At 43.8% G+C, this 21,004-nt stretch overlaps 1 protein-coding gene and 1 long non-coding RNA gene across 5 annotated transcripts in view; one reads left to right on the forward strand and one right to left on the reverse strand.

The window, feature by feature from the left end:
* Positions 1–21,004, reverse strand: part of LOC121713528 (SLAM family member 7-like) — a 34,744-nt gene that overhangs the window by 4,859 nt on the left and 8,881 nt on the right. The window contains exon 1 of one of the 4 annotated variants that reach the window (XM_042098217.1): positions 10,143–10,325. The exons of 1 other annotated variant lie outside the window; for it this stretch is intronic. In XM_042098217.1, the coding sequence (XP_041954151.1) occupies positions 10,143–10,251 (109 nt within the window). In that variant the 5' untranslated portion in view covers positions 10,252–10,325. Of the gene's footprint in view, positions 1–10,142; positions 10,326–21,004 lie in introns of those variants that run through there. 2 more of the 4 variants (XM_042098196.1, XM_042098201.1) reach the window with 2 other exon arrangements.
* LOC121713555 lies at positions 15,634–18,214 on the forward strand. The gene is made up of 3 exons (XR_006032851.1): positions 15,634–15,712; positions 16,136–16,140; positions 18,121–18,214. It is a non-coding gene; the product is annotated as an uncharacterized LOC121713555 (long non-coding RNA).

Below are 21,004 nucleotides of genomic sequence, written 5' to 3' on the forward strand. Positions count from 1 at the left end.
TGAGTAGCCTACTTCTCGAGGAGTTCAACAGAGAAGAATGGGTGAATTTGGACGCACTTCATTAGTGAAGTAAAGCTGAAGCGCTGCATGCTGCGCAGGAGACTGCGGCTCACTGGTAGTTATTATAGGTAACTTCAAATCAGCGAGATTTACTCTTATAGGCTACTGCACATTACAAGATCTGTACGAGATGATCCGCAGCACTGAAGTGAGAAATGATTTATAACTCTTTGTGTAGCGCATGTGAGCGCTTTTCCCCCATTTCAACCTGAATATTGGTAGGGACATGCAAATCTACGCCCCTGGAGACACTGATGATGCTTCGATCAAAGTTTCATGTTGTGTCGAGCCTTCATGTTTGAAAAATAGCGATTTTGACGCGATTGTATCAAAAAAAGTAGTGGCCCTATAGGAATCCCATTCAAAAGGTAATTTCACCCGAAAACGACAACGCATACAAGCTTAAAAGTGGCGCGTACTTATGGAGTACTTATGCATTTACATGAAGGTTTGAATTGGGTACATTCACAAAACACTATGATGCATTTTGGCGAGAGTTAGGGACCGTTCGTTATTTATAAACGGGGCCACCGGAGGAAAATAGGGGAGGGTCATGTCTTTTTATTCTTTGTTGAGGGGAGGGTCACCTAACTTTTTTTTGTCTAGGAGGGGGGGTCACCCATCTTTTGTATTAATGAAAACAGCAAAAAATCAAAGTGGCTTTTTTGATTGTTGATTTCTGTCGCCATATAACGTTCTCTTTCATTCCATAGCTCTGTCAACATTGAACAATGAAAATAAGGGAGATTTCCCGGGTTTCTCACGCAAAATACGGAAAATGTCAACATCCCTCCCCATTAACGTTGGAAGGTTGGAGCAACAAAGTAGCCTACTTTATTCACGCCTAACAGCCTATATCCATTTGGTCAACTTTATCCAGCCCTAAAAAAGCTAAATTTAACTTTGGTTTACCTGTAGTTTACCGTGTAGCCTAGCCTAACTTTAAACAGTGTGCATGCTTATAAAGCATACTTGTGCTTCATTCATCCACACATCCAGCTCCTAACGTTTTGACTAGCATTTCTACCAATTGACCTTGTTCCTGCCCATCTCTAGCTTTGCTGAGCTCCATCCTTTCTGTTAAAATAGGCCCTATTTATTGGTAACCAGCAACAAGTGCAATTTGTTAATCGCTGTCATTCTCTCTCCAACAAAAATGTGTTACGTTCCAAGTAGCAGTGCGTAATTATGCTTCATAAAGTTGAACAAATACATTGGTCATATAAATAGCCAGTTTATGGTCTACAGTGTAGAGTTGGTAAGTTATGGTAGGCCAACTTGGAGTGAATATACAGGGGGATTTCTTTGGCTCTTAGCCTGGCAGGTGCGCACGTAGACATAGCCTACGGCCGAACACTGCAAGCGACAATGAATCGTGCTCTCACGACAACCACGTCGTTAACTTAAATAGGCCTACTGTAGGTTAACATCACTCTGAGTTCGCATTCAAGCAAGCAAAATGATGATTTGAATACATCAGTTTCTCTGGAAGGGCAAGGGTTAACAACAGGACAACACAGAGACAGGCCAGAATGCTAATGTTATGAGTATTACAGTAATATGGGATATTCCACGGGAAACTATTAAAACGGCAAGACAGCGGGGAAAAGTTAAAATGATAGGCCTAAACCCAGAAAAAGTTTTCATGTTAGGTATTTTTCGGTCCCTGTGATTATTTGTGAAATTGTGCAAACGGCCTTTTCAAGTCATTTGAGAAGGAAGGAGTGTAGCCTGCTCCCAAATTGACGCTCGTCTGAGAAATTGAGTTTTGGATAATGTTCAGCTTCGGCAGCTTTGCAATGACTGAGGAAGTCTAGAGACGAGTCCATAGCAACAAGTTCATGTGTTGAATTTGTTATTACCCAGTGTGCTTTGTTGAATGGTCTCAATGTTTTATTGTTTTATTTCATGTGAATACTTACTAGAGGAGTAACTTATTTCAAGTAGCCTAGGCTAATGCAGTTGCAGGAAGTGTGCATTTAGTTTCCATGCTTATTGTGTTTCCACAACAATGTTAGTGAATAAATCTACTGAAATGGCCACCATCTTGGTGAAGTGTGATGTGTAAGATCAGAAAGCAGAGGGTGAGTTTAGAACGATAGCTTACGTCGATGTGTTTTCATAGCGCTTTATTACGTGAGCGGAAGGTATCGACAATTGGCCGGGAAGGGTCATGTCTATTATTAAAACACTGCTGGAGGGTCGTTGAAAATTATTTTGCAGGCAGGTGAGGGTCATGCAACTTTTGATTGAAGCACTCAAAATCCCTCCGGTGACCCCGTTTATAAATTACGAACGGTCCCTTACGCAGATGAAACGTGTGATTATTTGCTGATAAGATGCACCTGTGCTTGTTATGGGCGTGCTGAAGAGAAACTTCTCTGTATAACGAAACGGCGGTTATTAGTGATTGGTTCAAACCGGTTCAAAGGAACTCCAATGATTTTAAACCTCAAACTGTGCCCTCCCACCCGAAAATAAACGTACGCCTATGGATCTAGGCCAGACTCTCTGCGAAGTCAGGTTTCCAGGCTAAGTCTAGCAACTCTCCATTGGCTTGTGAGCTCGACAAATTAAACTTCTATCAGGCCAATCAAATCGTTAGGGATGGGCAAAGCGAGGCTTTATGAAACACTGAAACGTTCGAAGCAATTGTGCCGAATTGTTCCGAAGCTTCGAAACAATTCCGACAACTCCGAGCTGTTTAGGGTGAAACAAATCTGTGAAATGCTTCATATTGGAGATGTAGTCTTTGAAGTTTGTGGCTTGCTGTGTTACCTGTGTTCAGTCTTTGTCAAAAGCTAAGCAGTCATGCCCTTGGTCAATTACTGGATGGGAGACCACATGAAGTGACAATAAAGAAATTCTTATTGCTGCCGCTAGTGTTCTCTAAATCACTTTCTTCTTATAAAAACTCTTGATTTTTGACCATTCTGAGAGTTTAGTTGAAACTGTGTGGTTAATGATGAAGTAAGAAAACATAAACAGGATCTGAACTACGATCTGAAACAATACCTTAAATCAAACGAGGATCGAACCACATTTGAGCAGCCTGGGCTAGGCCTACCGTGCAAAAAAACTCCCTCACTAACCACTACACCATCATGGTTATTGCTTAAGAAAAGTCTACACTGTTAATTGAATGCGCGGACACGCCTGCCGACACCGGTGAAATGCACCGAAGGTTCACTTAACTTTGGTCACATGACATGGGGATTTTGAACAATGTTTCGAAGTAGTGGTCACATGACATGGCTGTTTTGAACCACGTTTCGAAGCAGTGTTTCGAAACACTTCTGCTTCGAAGCCTCGACACTGATTCGAGACATCGGTTTCGAAAGTCACACCCATACAAATCGTGTATAGTCATTAGGCGGGCTTAACATAATGATTGATGGCAGATTTGCAACGGTTTGGCTTGAATACCCCGCTACTTGAAAACAAATAAGATGGATGTTGCTGTTGGCGAACAGTGTGACACAAGTTAAGCTTTTATTAAGTTGGCAATAGTTTGAACTAGCCAACTAGCTCCGCTGGTGGGAAACGCATGGGACTTATAGCGCTGTCCTATTGCGTGCAGAGGGAATTTGAAAGACAACCGATTATCCCGCCCCTCGGACTGAGCACTGCGAACGGTGAGTGCCCAGACCCTACATTTTAATGTGGGTCTGGCTCGTCAGGCTAGTGTGCAGCAGTCCTCTAGCCCCAGCCACTAGGCAACCCTAACCCAACCACACCCAAACCTGTACAGCTTCTGATGGATTCAGCATTTTGCAAACATACTTTGCATTTCTCACAACTGAACAACAGACAGTAGCAGAGAGCACTGCAATAAACTGCCATCAGAAGACATAGAAGTACAACGAAGTTGGGCTAATCAATGCTACTTGACCAAGTAATCAATTTCACATTGAGAGGACAGATCAATTATGAAAAGGGTCAATTTAGGTCTCTTAAAGGTGCTCTAAGCAATGTTGGTAACGTCACTTTTGCTGACATTCAAACAAAACAGAGCGCTAGCTCGCCCCTCCCTCCTCCTCCCTCCCATGCAACTGAAACTTTCCTGAATGTGCATCTCGTCGGTGATTGGCTGGAACAGTTTGTTATGTTTCCTGGACCAGGCTGTTTTTGTTGCCGTTTTTGGAGCCTGGGCTGTCCACAGAGACCACGTTTTTTTACAGTGTATTCAGGGGACAGGCAGCTAGCGGATGGTGAGGTGATGCTTGCTGTATGTGACAAAAAATGTTTTAGCTAAGAAATCACGTAACAAAATGTGAAGTGAAATATAAATAAAATGTGAAGTGAAAAATAAATAATGTAGGCTACCTCTTGCGGCCCACCTGCAACACCTTAATGGCCCACCAGTGGACCGCGGTGCACACTCTGGGAAACACTGAACTAGACATTGATAAGTCAGATGTACGAGGAGGAGATGGGGTGGATGTGGGTTCCAAGAAGGCTTGCCGGCAAAAGTAGGCAGGATAAGGCAACTTCAATAAGGCGCCCTGAATGATCTCCACTAATATATAATAGCAAGTGATCAGCTGGTCAATCCGCAGAACTAACGCTATGCTCCATTTGTTCCACTGGTGATCATTAAAAGCATCTCTGTTTGGGCATCTCTCCCATTATCGGAGTATTATCAGTCCAGATGCCGTTAACCTTTCATTACAGAACGGATATTACATTACTGGCCTACCAACTACCAGGCTATTCTCATTTTGTTACTAGAGGTTGAAATCATGCTGCTGAACATCGCGCTTGGATTGTCTGAATACCTTACATCCTCTATGCTCTAGTATTCTATTCTAGAATAGCCCTACTTGAAAGGTTCATAGAACAGCTGAGAGAAATGGTCCAGAGGAGCTAGGATTGTTTGGTTATCCTGTCTGAATTTAGCCTAGGCTGGGTAAACCCAGCCTGATCTGCCGGCGATTTCTTTTCGCCCTGCAGCTCAGGCTGGAAACCTGTACATCTTTCTCTCCTGTTTCCCTTACAATTTTGCGGGGACCAATGACAAACTGGCTTATCCACCTGGCGCGCTATTGATGGGTTTAACACGATGACGATAGAGAAGTGACGGCAAAGTCTCTCTCACGGCCGCCAATCCAATTCCTTTTAACCTCTTGAACGCTGATCAATGAATGCTATGGAACGTCACCTATTTCCAGTCTTTTATGTGCATGTGTCACTTAATATTCATTTCTATACAAACCAAGATGGCGGATCCCTAAAGAGACGCAAGCACCCACCCCATACGTGTATCTAAATTAGCTATGTACCAAAAACAACATTTTACCGTGACTCGAAGAGCTGTAAACAGTGTTGTAATGTTGCGTGTGTAAATCCTCTTGGACCTCCAGTGGAATTTTGATTTCACAATGAGAATTCTCTAGCCTGGAAAATCCAGACCCTGGTAATCTAGAAAAATTAAGGGTCTGGCCACGAATGATGAAAATGGCCCAACGGCACCAAGCATGCATTTGAAAATCTCACTGCACACAATTGGATAACACTACGGCCAATGTTTACTGACTGATTTCGGACTTCGACGCAATTGGATAACACTACGACCAATGTTTACTGACTGATTAATTGCAGCGCTGTCGTCATCTGTTTAGCTCGCTTCTGGCCCACCTATATCAGATACACCGATGTGATTGGTTCCTCGCGATGCAAGGGGTAAAAGTAACATGCATCATTACTCATTGCCAGAATGTCTCGCAGAGACAATGCAAATTGTGCTCTCGCGAGAACTCTGGATTTCCAGGGTAAGAATTCTCGGTCTAACCGCTGATGTGCCGAGTGAGTGGGCGGAAATAAGGCACCCACTAGCCCAGCATCAAACTCCGAGCACGGTAAACAAAATCGGATTTTTAAGGCAGTAAATGCTCCCGTTAAGAATCAAACCAGATTTTGTTGAAATCTACACACCTATGGCTACTGAAAAATGTTAGGTTAATTTACCAAATGTTATTTTGAAGTATTAAAAAAACTTTTCTTTTCTATTTCTTTCTTTTAGAATTTTTGAACGAAAGGGGCGGAAATTGGTACTTTTACAAACCACCAACATGTTTGTTGACAAGTTTCCTGCCTGAAGTTTTTGCGTCGCTCTGCAAACGTCACCCAGATCGTTGGTCTGATTGGTGAATCACTATCCAATTGTGTACAGAGTCATTTGAACTTTGCCTGTTGATCACGCCTCCTGTGCAGTAGAAAATACATAGCAGACTGCCCAGACCAATGTTCAATCTTAAAAGTTTAAGATTGTCAAGGTAAAGTCTAAATTTAGCCTTGACTTGGTTTCACAAAAGAGAAGGTACACAAGTTACCATGGGAATTTATTCTGTGCAGTGCACTTAGCCTGGTCCGGACCAGGCTAACAGCCAGCCTTAGTTAGTTCTAATGTTTATCGCTACGTGTTTTGGATCAGTGTCAACAAGTACTTGTCTTAAATATCTTTATAAAACAGACTTGCTGTGAACTGCAAAACGAATTGCATATAGTGTAGCCTTCAAAAATATGCTGCCCGTTGTTCCACTTGGCTGTCAAGTGTTTCAACGTATGCATGGTACAAATCGGGCAGGGAAGTTATTACCTTTTCAACTGCATAATTATGCACAGAACGGATCGGGTAGGCGGTATGAATCGGATACTGACAATGCCTACTCTCACTTTTTTACAGAAATAGCCCTGTTACCCCATTCAAAAAAGAAAAAAAAATGCATTGTTATAACTGTCATTGCATTGTTATAACTTGTCATTTCTGCCTGTTGAGCGTATTGCTGGGAGTTGTGTGGTTAACACATCCACTGTTTAAGCAAGACCAAAGGCCACAGTCATGCCAGCATGACAGTTCACTCCCCCTGCTACCCTGATTTGCATTTGTATAGCTCACAGCATTTTCATTTACATGTTAAAGCCTCCCCTAGAATTAGGAGGAGGGGGGTCATGGGGGGGGGGGGGGGGGCAACTGCCAAGCAAGGCCCACGTCAATTTCTGACAATTCATGGTAGTTTTCGGCATTGCCTGCAAACTGCCAGTGAACAGCCATTAACCTGAACTTCCACGACAATCTACAGTGCCGCATACTGACGAAAACCACACTTTTCATGCAGTGTTAGTCTATCAAAAGCGGTTGTTGACTTTGTGTGAAAGATGCTATTTTCCATGTCTTTTTTTATTTCAACTGTGGGTTCTTTGGAGGAAAAACGAGAATGCACATGTATCCTGAATTACCGTTACACCTGGCTTGACTTAGTCGCCCAGCTCGCCCCAGTCCTACTTCTGGATTGGTGTTAATGAAACCTGTTGAGCTAGGAATACTAGGTCAGGCCTGGCTTTATCACGTATCTTTCATTCAACCTTTATTCATTCTCGGAGGTTCATTGAGGGTAGTCCTCATTTTCAGTAAAGCCAAGATTACAGTAACAATGAAATAGCAAAAGATATAGTATAATAATTGTGGTAAAAAGTATAGGCCTAGGCCTATAAATAAAATAAAATAAATAATAGGATAACCTACATAACATTATAGACTAATCTTAGATATAAGATATAAAACTATTTATTAATTCTGCCTTTGTGAAATACCCCTCTGGGATGCTAATGATCTTGGTAACTCACAGCTGCCAAAAACTGACATTCAATAAAACATAGATATAGTTTGCATTCCATCAACTTGTAATGGATATCACTTAACAGCTTCTACAGGAGACTTTATTGTAATTTTTCCACTTTTCCCACTCTTGTAACAAACATACTAAGTCCAAATGTTCCTTCCATCTGTGCCAAGATGTAATACCCTGCCTCTAAATTGTGCAACTGTACGAAAAGCATGTGCATCTATTCTTGCAGGTAACACTTTGAGGTTTCTTGTGGACTATTTAGATTGTATGTCAGGTGTTCTGATATAGACTGACTACACAAAATATGGAATAATTACAAAAAAGTCTCTATTTTTGCATTTACTTTGTTGGTTCAATGAGTGTGAGATAGACTATACATCTGTACAACTAATATTGGATAATACAACATGAAGATTCAATTTCTATGGATTCTTGTGAATATTTCAGTACCCAATATGTTGCATCTACTTATTGTGCTGCAGCTACACTGCAGCCAGAAGTCAGGGTAGCACCAAAAGCGGAGGGAGGAGGGGGAGGGGGGCATTTTGGATCAAATTTAATTGAGACATAATAAGATTAATCTGAGAATGTAAAGCACTATACACTATACCAGTGGTTTTCAAAGTGGGGGCCGCGAGGCGGTGCCAGGGGGGCCTCAGCAAGTTGGAAGGAAAAATAAAAGCAACAAATAAATACATCTGAAAAATGTAAAATATACCTATTACTATGAGGGTTGTTACAATGTCATTATAATAATTTGTCACATTATCTGAACATTATATTTTCCATGATTATGACTGGGAATAATAGTAGATAACTCTCATATAGCAGAAAGCCCCAAATGCAATTTTTACACACTGTATGCTCCATCGCGAAGTGCTTGTGGCTAAAATAATTATTAGGATTTGCTTAATGTATTTTTACATTTGCTGTAGTATTGTCGATGGGTTTAATAACACATCAAGGCGGTCCTTGGCCAGAACCTAGTAGTATTTGGGGGGCCTTGTCATGGAAAAGTTTGGGAACCCCTGCACTATACAATCACTATACATTGTCATTTTTGGATTCCCAAGAGTCAAAGCTTGGAAATGGTGTATAACATTACTATGCTACATAGCAATATGGTGCATACAATTGATTTAGAATGTTGGGGGGAGGTGTGTGTGTGTGTGTGGGGGGGGGGGGAACCGTCCAGCCGGCGGGACACTGAAGATTATGTTTAAAGAAACACTTTTAGCTTGAAGCAGCAACTCCTTAGGAGATCTTGTATGGAAAAACTACAGGGAAATATGTATGAGTTTTGCCACATAGGAACTGAGAAACATGACTGATGCAGTGACCTTTTCTCCCAGTGGCCAAGGGAAGCCATGCTTCCTCTGTATTTATCAATAGCTGACATTTGAACAAAGTCCTCTTCAGGTGTTTGTTGACAGCGATGTCAACGGACAGGAAACTGGTTTACCGACTTAAAGTAAGCCAGAACACAGAGCCCATTTACCATCAAAAACAAAATCACAAATCACTAACAAAACTTCACCAACACAACAGCCTTCAAGAGCATTTCACTGGGTTGTCTAGCATGCACCTTCCTTGATAGGCGTTTCATTGAATTAGGCCCATGACACCTCCAAAAGGCTCAACGGTGATATCTGGCATCCCAGATCCACCCCTCTCCACACTCACAATGGGCTCTTTACCAACAAATACCGCCAAACTTTTTGGACAAGAATTGCTAGCTTCTTGGTCACCTCTGTACGTGCGAAAAATTAACTCACCATTTATTTTAACAATATCATCACGCTATATCATTGGTATGAAAGAATATATTTATTATTAATTTAGGCTATCCAGTTTAACTCTAACTGTTTATGATCCAATCAGCAACATGTACACACAAAATGCAAACCCTTGATCAGGGCATCCATGTAAATATTTATATACTGTATTTGACTTGTTAGGAAATGTATACCAACATCACAGTAGCATGTGGATAGATTTCCATTTAGTCATAGAACCAATCAACACAGGGGTGTGAACTATCATGTGAGTTAATAAGTTGAGTTGGGCTCTGCTAAATATTCTCTCAAATGAGGGTTTCCCCCAAAGTTGCTGTCACCTTTATTCATGCTATTAATACATTGAATTGAATTTGCTTATGAGATCTAGGCCTCTTGGGTTTAGTGCCTTGTGTTTACAATGTTAGAAAGCAAGCTAGGTACCGCAGAGTACATCAGTATTTTACTCTATATCTGAATACACTGATACAGCAGATTAGTTAAATATTGAGAATTGATTCACCCAATCCAAGTATAACCATTCTGATTACAGAAACATACATCTTAATGTGAATCTATACTAAACACTATTTGCAGTAGACCTAGGCTATCTTATTATGTAGGCCTACTAAATATAAATTCAAGCTAAATCAGCTGTAAATTAAAGTATTTTGTCTACCTGTGTGATGAAGAAAGACCGCCTGAACCACCAAAAACCAAGGTGATCTCATGCTTCTGCACACCATAGTGCAATGCAGTAAACTACAGAAATGATCAGTCCTCAACATGAGTTCTATTTCCTTCCTGTAACATTGTGGATTCACAGATCACTAAGGTGTTGTTTCAGGGCTCATATTTATTCTGAGAAAAAGGAATAACCCATAACGAAACACAAAACACATCAAAAGTACACAAAACACATCAACACAAAAACTTCTTTAACTCTCGCCAAAATGCAACCTAGGGTCTTTTTGTGCTCGCCGCCATCTTGCCAGTCAAGAAGTGAGTTGTTTAAAACCTTACTTTTTAGTAAACTGTACATAAACATTGTTCTCAATGCTTGAGTTCATGTGTAGAGACACTGGTGATCCTTCGATCAAAGTTTGATGTTGTGTCGAGCCTTCAAAATAGTCATGCATCAAAATAGTATTGCCCCTACAACTCCAATTCAAAAGGCCATTTGACCCGAAAATGACGATATGGTCAAGCTTAAAAGTGGTGCTTCCGACGTAATTATGCTTTTAAACGAAAGTTTGACTCGGGTACATTCACAAAAAGACCCTAGATTGCATTTTGGCGAGAGTCACGCTTTAAAGGTGCTCTAAGCGATGTTGGGTAGCGTCACTTCTGTTGATGTTCAAAAACAAAACAGAGAGCTAGCTCGCTACCCCCCCCCCCCCCTCCTGTGCAGTTAAAACTCAGTGTCTGTGTGTCTGTGAACTTTAAGTACAAGTTCTACTTTTTGTCTGACGACTCCCCCCAAAACATTGGCTAAGTCTTGTTCCCCCTTCTCTCCATATATGGCAAAATCTGGTTTCACTTTGGAAATTGTTGTGAGATAAGCAATCGAGGCAGAGGCAGAAAATGTCCACACCCCCAGTTTAAGAACCACTGCACTGCACGCACTGCACTGCATATGTAATAATATTGTGACACTGATATATACTAATAACGTGACTTAGCCAAACCCGATGAAGCACCCGGTTCGGTTCCCCTGGAAATCCTGTTTAATGTACGCCATTGTATTGAAGTTTACATTCATTCATTTAGCAGACAGTCCATGGGGGTAGGTTTAGATCGGGCCATGGTGGTCAGTATTTTGAGATGACAAAATTGTTCCCACCAATATTTTAGTGAACTTCTTTGTGCTATTTGGACCGATTCCGAGGCACAGACAGTAAAAGAAATGCTGTCATTTGATTGGCTGAAACCAAATGGGAGGTTATCTGGTTAATTTGCTTTGTGGTGGCACCATAGATATATATACTCAGGGTGCGATTTGTGTAAAAAACCAGAGGGGGGGATGATTTTGAATAAGTTTGTAAACCCCCCCCCCCCCCCCCCCCCCACCCAAAAACAAATAAAAAAGGAACGAACGATTCATAGCCTAGTAATGTCATGGCTAATAATACTACCCTATATTATTTTTGCACCTTTGTAACATTTTAGTTTACCGTGGTGTATGACTTTAAACAGCGAGTGTGCTTGGTATGATGATCAGCTCCTCTAATGCAGGGTAGGGACTACGTTTTGACAAGCATGCAAATTCACCTTGTTCTTGCCCCATCTCAAATGACTCCTCTACTTTTGCTGCCTCCATCCGTTCTGTATTTGTTGTGTAAAAAAACGTTGTATATGATGGCACTGAAGTCTTAAGTTAGTGAATTGGCTAACAGTGTTAGTTGGTAACCAAGTAGCCTACACATTGCGCTACACGCTGTGTAGGCTACGTGCATTCTCTCTCCTGCTGATTTGCATTCAGTAGCCAAGTGCGTAATATTGCAAAAGTTGAAAAAATAAATGTGTTTATTGTAGCCTACAGAAAATAAATAGCCTATCATACTGTCAGTTAATTGCCTACATTGCAGTGAAGAGTTTGGAGAGTAAAGTTATAGGGCAACTTGAAGTTTATGAAAATAATTTACGAACCAGAACATAAAGACCATGAAGCTTCTATTTCTTGCAGCTGTTAAAACACCCGCTAGATAGTTTAAATACCCACCAACATTCGTTTTTGCAGTACAGATTATTTCTAAAAGTTATTTGTCTACTAGGGCCTACTGGCTGATTTATCAAATGAGTGCTTTCTCGTTCGTCCTCCGCAAACTACAGGTATTTCGGTAGAGAGCCATTGAATAAGCGATGCCAAGCCATTTCTGTAACACTTTTTGTGACATTCAGCAAATATCTCCTCATTTAATGTAAGTTCTACCAGAAAGACTCAGTAGACAGAATAGAATCAGTTAACAATTTAATTAGTAAAGGAACGGCTTGGATGCAAGCATGATAGAGTCCTGAATAGGTAACAGTCTTTGGCGTAGGCCCCCGTCTCGGATCCGTCCAGCGATGAGCGGATCTCGTCTCCTGCCGATGGATGAAGGCAGGGGCGGGGAGCCTACCCCCCACGACGAGACGGGGACCAACTGGTGGCGGTGGCTGAAGGAAGATGATGTGGTAGGCAGACCGTGCCCGATGGACGTGGACTGCTGGCAGAGGTGGCTGGAGGGGAGGTGGAGGGGACGTCAAAGTCAGCGTACTGAGAAGCAGAAGCAGTGTTAGGTGGTACATATTTAAAGAGCCCACTGAATTCCTATAGGCTAGCGCTGATTGAATGAGTGAATGATCAGATTGCAGGGCTTTCCAAAAGTAGGCAACGCCAAGATTGGCTCCGTGTAAGCATGGGAGGAGTAAGCTACACTACGAGTCTTCCTAGTAGAACTTTCGCTGAAGCTATCATTTCTACCAGAAAGACTCAGTAGACAGAATAGAATCAGTTAACAATTTAATTAGTAAAGGAACGGCTTGGATGCAAGCATGATAGAGTCCTGAATAGGTAACAGTCTTTGGCGTAGGCCCCGTCTCGGATCCGTCCAGCGATGAGCGGATCTCGTCTCCTGCCGATGGATGAAGGCAGGGGCGGGGAGCCTACCCCCAAAAGGATGAGTGATGCCCGCCAGGGCGGTGACTCAGTAATCTGGTTCTGAGAGGAGCAGAGACATTAGTATACATACAAGATGAATTAAACAGCATGACTGGGCCGGGGTGAAGACGTTGTGCCAGGACGCCGACAGAATTTTAAAGTAGCTAGGTGTTAACCATAAACCTAGGGTTGTAGTGGGGCCCGCAGCATGCTTTCGCTTTAGTGGGATTTAGAAGCTTGACGAGCTGGGCAACCAGCGTCTAGGGCAACCTAGACCAATGCGGCAGCCGGGCAACCGGCATCCAGGGCAACCTGGACCATAAGCACTTCACGATCTGGGCGCCCAGTGACTAGCAAGCTAGTACATCGTGACGAGCCAGGCCACCGGCATCCAGAGCAACCTGGACTTTAGTGCTTATGCGAGCTGGGCAACCAGCATCTAGGGCAACCTAGACCACGAGACGTGCCGGGCTACCGGCGTCCAAGGCAACCTGGACCATTAGCTGGGCAACCAGCGTCTAGGGCAACCTAGACCAACGTGACGGCCGGGCGACCGGCATCCAGGGCAACCTGGACCGAACTGGGCAACCAGCGTCTAGGGCAACCTAGACGAGCGTCACGAGCCGGGCAACCGGCGTACGACGCGACCTGAACCATGAGCTGGGCAACCAGCGTCTAGGGCAACCTAGACAGACATGACGGCCGGGCAACCGGCATCCAGGGCCACCTGGACCAAACTGGGCAACCAGCGTCTAGGGCAACCTAGACGAGCGTCATGAGCCGGGCAACCGGCGTCCAAGGCAACCTGGACAGTGAGCTGGGCAACCAGCGTCTAGGGCAACCTAGACCAATGTGACGGCAAACAGGTTAAAGCTAAAACAATTCTCCCACAATGCCAGTGCAATTAAAAACAATTTAGAAGGTAGAGCACAATAACGAAAAGTGCATCAGTGAGTGCCGGTTTTACACAGTCAAGAGTCAGTTCTAGACAGGTGATAAGTGCTGGGATTAGGAAGGCTAGTTTTAAGCCGTGCTACAAGAGGAGATATCCTCGAAAGCGCTGGCCTTCGGGAGATTTGTGAAGACGGAGGGATGACCCCCCTCCAGTATGAACTGGAAACATGATCCACACGATTGCGTGATTCCTTGAACCGGCACTGCCATCCCTGTAAGAAAGTAAATGTTAGTGTGATATGTGGAACTGCTTCTCCATTGACGAACTGCATCCCCTCAACGGAAGAGGGGAGGCATGATGCACCTGCAGGGGTTAGCAAATTAAAGATTGGGAGGAGAATGTAAAAGGAACTTGCACGTCCTCCCTGGCGCGATCACTTCGGGTGAGCATATCTGCCAAAAACAAAACAGCCAAGGCAAAATAGGAGAATGGAAATTAGAGTATACATTATTTGCAGAGGATCCTGCTAAAACGGCAACTCGAGTCAGCAATCAATGTGACTGATGGCGTGACTAGATGGGCTGAAATCACATGGACACGCAGAGACCCGTTGTGTCTAAAGAGAGTGCATGAAGGGCGCGGCGTTGGCCTGAAGGAGACTTGAGTCTGCCAGTGATGATGGACCGCTCCGTTTGACCTGCTAGAAGGAAGGAGTGGTTAGACAGGCGACATGTAGCATCGTCATCGGTAAAACAGTCAGCCAACGGCTACGTTGGTAGTCGTGATCAATGAACTTCCAGCATAGGCCACCATTTAAACCACAACTAGCGAAATGTAAAATTGCCGACATAATCATGAACAGCCGGTAACCATTAACACCAATATATGGAGTGCTGAAGCGACCCACTGGTGGGCAGTGAGCAAAGTGAGGCCTGCCAAAGAATTCCTAGGAACCCAATACACGATACGGAATCAGAAAAGACATTTTAAACATACAAAAGACGCTAGAAGGATATGTTACATACACAAATGACACAGCTTCTTAATTAAAAGCTCAACCATGTGGGCATGAGCCCACTGTGGTGTCAGCTCATGAACACTGACATAATACGGGCATTGAAAAGAAAACACCTATTATTGCCTAGATAATAGCTTGTGTGACACTGGCAATTGATGACCATGGGCCAGCGTGCCGTCATTTTGGTTCGAGCTTTGGTGTAAGACCCCCCAAAATTGAGAGCCCAGATAGCTGAGAACGTCGGGGACGTCACGGCATACCTGGGACATCACAGATCAGCGGTAGCTGAGAGTAGTTTGAGCAACGGCAAGTGCATGCAGAGAATCACCCGAGGAAGGCCGTGTAGACTTCCTACCAGAAGGTATGGGACGCAATCCCAGATGATTAAACGAATGCAACGATGAACTGGCTTCCCGCAGCCATGCACAAGGAGTGATACCTGAACCGAAGGTCCAGCAGACGAGTAGCCTAGCCTAAAGCCTATGCAGCCCAACGAGCAGCGAGGCAAATTAAGAGGCTACACAAAAAGACAATTGGTTTGACGACGCTCAACCAAGGTAGACATCGAGATAACCACAGTGAGTGTAGAACATCAATTAAACAGGTCTCAATACAGGGTTGGGTTCAACGGCAGCGTGGTGCAGGCCAGCAATTTACAGCACAAATCGCAAGGATTATAAAATCAGCAGGAATTATGTAAGGATACAAGGATACAAGGAAGTTTATTGTCACATGCATATAGTTACTGGAAGTAAGAAATGCAGTGAAATTATGTCTGGTGTCAGCCTATTTGTGCATTAATGGGGGGGGGGGGGGGTAAAAAGTGCAGTAGAAGAGGGGTTTAGTAGATTAAGTGGCAAGGGCTGCATAAAAAAGGTGGGGGAGGATTGGGATTGGGTGGGGGGCACCAACAAGGAGCACCCAAGAGCAACAGGGGCAAGGAAAAACTCCCTTACCAAGGAAGAAACCTTGGGCAGATCCACGGCTCAAGGGGCTAACCCAACTGCCAGGGGTCTTGGTGTGTGTGTTGGGGGGATGACAGGGGAGATGGGATAGTGTGCTGTGTATGTGGGGAGAGGGCAGTGTGCAATATGTGTGTTGGGGAAGCTTCCTCATGAGACAATGTGCTGTGTATTTGGGGGGGGGGGGGGGGGGGGGCAGTGTGCTGTAAGTATGTTGGGGATGTGTGTTGGAGAAGCTTCCTGATGAAATGTGCTGTGTATGTAGGGGGGGGGGGGGGGCAGGGACTTACTATTGCAAGCAGAGTACTGTATGTATGATGTATGTGAGTGATGACAGTGAAGATGTGTGTGTGGGCGGGAGGGGAGTGGAGCAGTGACTGTGTGTGTGTGTGTGTGTGTGTGTGTGGGCAGTGTGCTGTAAGTATGTTGGGGATGTGTGTTGGAGAAGCTTCCTGATGAAATAATGTGCTGTGTATGTAGGGGGGGGGGGGGCAGGGACTTACTATTGCAAGCAGAGTACTGTATGTATGATGTATGTGAGTGATGACAGTGAAGATGTGTGTGTGGGCGGGAGGGGAGTGGAGCAGTGACTGTGTGTGTGTGTGTGTGTGTGTGTAGTGTGTAGGTGGGGGCAGTGTGCTGTAAGTATGTAGAGGATGTGTGTTGGAGAAGCTTCCTGATGAAATAATGTGCTGTGTATGTAGGGGGGGGGGCAGGGACTTACTATTGCAAGCAGAGTACTGTATGTATGATGTATGTGAGTGATGACAGTGAAGATGTGTGTGTGGGCGGGAGGGGAGTGGAGCAGTGACTGTGTGTGTGTAGTGTGTAGGTGGGGGCAGTGTGCTGTAAGTATGTAGAGGATGTGTGTTGGAGAAGATCCTGAAGACAATGTGCTGTGTATGTAGGGGGGGGGGGGCAGTGTGCAGCAAGTATGTAGAGGAGGCTTACTGTAGCAAGCAGTGTGCTGTATGTATGTGAGGTGATGACCGTGATGATGTAAGTGTGTGTGTTGGGGATGGGGGTGGGGGGGGGGGCAGAAAAGAAAGGCTAGGCAATCAAGGACATGGGTAGATGGAGGATAAATCAAAAATAATAAATAAAAAGTTCTATGGAGATGTACAAAAGTTGGAGAAAGTCAGATATGTGTGTGTGTGTGTGTGTGTGTGTGTGTGTGTGTGTGTTGAAATAAGAAAATAAATAAAAGGTCTGTAGCATAGGGAGAGGGATGTAAAAGTGCTAAAAGTCTTGTAGGTGTGTGTGTGTGGGGGGGGGGGGGGGGGGGGGGGGTCATGAGTGCTGAGTAGTGAATGAGTGCAAAGTCAGTATAGTGTGAGTTCAGAGTTGGGAAATGTTTGAGAGTTCTGAGGAGTGAATGTGTGCAAAGTCAGTATAGTGTGTTCAGAGTTCGGATGGCCTGGGGATAAAAACTTCTCCTGAGTCTCTCAGTTCTGGCTTTGTGACTACATAGGCGTCTTCTTGATTTCAGCGGTAGGAATAATCCATTGTTAGGATGAGAAGAGTCCTTCAGAATCTTTTGGGCTCTTAGGAGTACTCTTCTGGAATAGATATCTTGTAGAGCAGGGAGTTGAGTTCTTATAGTACGTTCAGCTGAGCGCACTACTCTCTGCAGAGTACTACAATCTCTAACTGTGGAGTTCCCATACCAGGTGATGATGCTACCAGTTAGAACACTCTCAACCGCTGAAGTGTAGAAGGCCTTCATGATGGATGTAGAAACTTTGAATTTCCTTAGCTGACGAAGGAAGTAGAGTCGTTGTCTGGACTTTTTCAGAACATATTGAGTGTTAACAGTCCATGTTAAGTCTTCAGTAATGTGGACACCAAGGTATTTAAAACTCTCTACAGGTTGCCCGCTGATCATTAGTGGGGTGTAACTGTAGTTCTGCTGCTGCCTTCTGTAATCCACTACCATTTCCTTGGTTTTATTGATATTCAGTGTCAAGCTGTTAGATTGACACCACTGTGCCACCTCATCAACCTGATCCAAGTACAGCTGTTCATTGTTGTTACTAATCAGGCCCAAGATCACTGTGTCATCAGCAAACTTGATGATGGAGGTATGACTACTGTTGGCTTTGCAGTCATGTGTGTATATGTTGTACAGCAGTGGACTGTAAGGAGGCTTAAGTGAAAGTTAAACCGTGTCAGACAAGTCAGTTTGTTTGCTGCCCGCCGAATATCGTTGGCAAGCAGGTTGCATGACTGTGGGTAGAGTGTAGCCCAGCTCGAGGAGCTTGGGAAGAGAGCACGATAACCTTACCAACCAGACGCTGAAGCTTGAGAAATTGTTGCCGAAAACGACATGGGCCTGCAACAGAGTTGCGCGAGGACGGCGACCCGGCAGTAGGCTAACGTGAATTGAAGGCTGCAACAGCGTGAGCATGACTGGCTCCGATATGCAGAGATTAGCGATGAAGCGACATGCAGTGGCCCTGACTGAAGGAGGCACAGGTCTGAACAGCGCAGCAAACGAGCGCGGTAGGATTGTAACAAGTAACGCCACTGAGGGCAGAAGGGGCGATTGTAAAAATGCAGAGAGCCCAGGTCCACGCGGAAGCCTGAGCTAGGACGTCAAAGTCTGCTTCTGAGAAGCAGAAGCAGTGTTAGGTGGTGTAGCGCTGGACATTTCTGCAGCAGTCTATCGCGTTGTCACAGTCACCAAAGTGGTTAACTAGCTAGCACTTAGTGGCTAATATTCACGGGAGAAAAAGACCACCATCCTCTCTTTGGTCTAGGAACTCATACACTCAGACCGTTTATTCTGCGCATGCTCACAATAACATCCCAGTGCACGCAGGCACGCACATCACTGCGTAGGCTACTTTAACATGGCTTTGCCACTTATATTATCAAATATACTTAACACTCCCACTCAAAGACATGTTTATAGCATTCTACAGTGGTAAACAAAAACCAACAATACATCATAACTCCAAAATAAAACATTTTGCATACTGACAGTACTCTAAAAACCTTCAAAAACATTTACATCTGCCAGTTCACATTATTCTCCAAACAAATATCCCTTGAAGTTCTCAAATTTAGCCTTTGTCACAGGCTTGGTAAGGACATCAGCTACCATGTCTGCAGTAGGGCAGTATTCTATAGATATTTTCCCCTCTGTGTGTGCAGACCGTACAAAGTGATATTTTATATCTACGTGTTTACTCCTCTGTCTGCATACAGGGTTCTTAGACAAAGCTATCGCCCCCTGGTTGTCCTCATATATTTTAACTGGTATATGCTTGTTACTACTATCTATTCCTTTAAGTAGTTGTACAAGGTACATACTCTCTTGAGTAGTGGCTGCTAGTGCCATATACTCAGCTTCACAGGTGGATAATGCCACCGTTGGCTGTTTCCTACTCTTCCACGATATAACTGGACCATTATCAGTTAAGCTGAAACAGTATCCAGTTGTGCTCCTCCTATCATTTTTATCAGCTGCCCAATCAGCATCACTGTATCCCTCAAGCTGTAGGCCTTTCTCACATTTCCGGTAGTGTAGCTCTTGATCTATAGTACCCTTTAAGTACCTCAGTAGGTGTTTTGCTGTAGCCCAATGCTGTTGCTTTGGTTCTGCTAGGTGTTGTGATAATTTACTAACAACCCAGCTCAGGTCAGGTCGAGTACATGTCATAATGTATATCAAGCTACCTACTATCTCTCTATATCCTGTTGAGTCAATAACTTCACCCTCATTGTCAAAGTTTAACTTTTGCTCACATGGGGTGGATCTCGGTTTGCATTCAGACATTCCAAATTTCGCCAACATCTTCTCTATGTGTCTCTTTTGAGTCATTTTGATCTCTCCCTCACTCTGTCTAAAGTCAATACCCAGGAAGTGTTTAATTGGACCCATATCTTTCATCTTAAACCTTCTCTTCAACATTTCTTTTACATCACTGAGTAAGGTGTTGTTACTCGCCGCTATGATTAAGTCATCTACCCATACTAACAAAATCACTTTCTCATTCTCAGATTCTCTGCTGTAGACACAATGATCAGCATCATTTTGTACAAAACCATTCTCTGTAAGGTGATCATGCAGTAACATGTTCCAGTTACGCCCGGACTGTTTTAAACCATACAATGACTTATTGAGTTTACACACTAAGTGTTCTCCTGCTTTAGACTTGATCTCAAAACCTTCCGGTTGCTCCATATATACCTCACAGTCCATTGGAGCATGGAGGTAAGCCGTTTTTACATCCATTTGGTGTAGGGTAAGATCCTCCTGTACAGCCACCTGCATCAATGCTCGGACAGAGGTCATGTTGGCTGTTGGTGAAAAGGTCTCTTTATAGTCAATTCCTTCCACTTGACCATACCCCTTTGCAACATATCTGGCTTTACAAGTCTCAGATCCATCTGGGCTTTCTTTCACTGCATATACGACCTCCCACTGCTTGTTTGCCTCTTGGCAGTGGTGTCAGAGTGAAAGTCTCGTTCTCTGTCAAAGAGTTCATCTCCTCTTTCATCGCTTCAGTCCACATTTTTGACTTCTTAGAGTCCATAGCCTCTTTAAATGTCTTGGGTACACCATAAGCCACTCTGTAGAAATAATCTATATTTTCACTTTCATCATTATTACACTCAGCTTTACACTGGTACTCCTTAAAGTATTCTGGAGCCTTTCTCTGTCTTGTAGGATACCTTCTTTCTCCCTGTTCACTCTCAGTACTATCTGTCTGGGTCGGGTATTCCTCAACAGTCCCCTCAACATTGGACTCTTTACTTTCCTTAGGCTGTCCCTTACTCTGGTTGACTATCTTTGGTGGTGTATCTCCATAACTCTCAATGTCGTCCCCTATGTCACAATCTGTCTGAGTCTGGCTATCTGCGCTACCTTTGGTGATGAATTTTACCAGCCTATGTTTTAGGACTTTTCCTGTCTCAGGATAATACACATTATATGCTGGACTATATTTATCATAGCCTACGAAGATCCCCTTTTCACATCTAGAATCCAGCTTCTTCTTATCCTGCTTATATACATAGC

Source organism: Alosa sapidissima, chromosome 1, assembly GCF_018492685.1.
Source record: "Alosa sapidissima isolate fAloSap1 chromosome 1, fAloSap1.pri, whole genome shotgun sequence".
In the NCBI taxonomy this organism is placed as follows: domain Eukaryota; kingdom Metazoa; phylum Chordata; class Actinopteri; order Clupeiformes; family Clupeidae; genus Alosa; species Alosa sapidissima.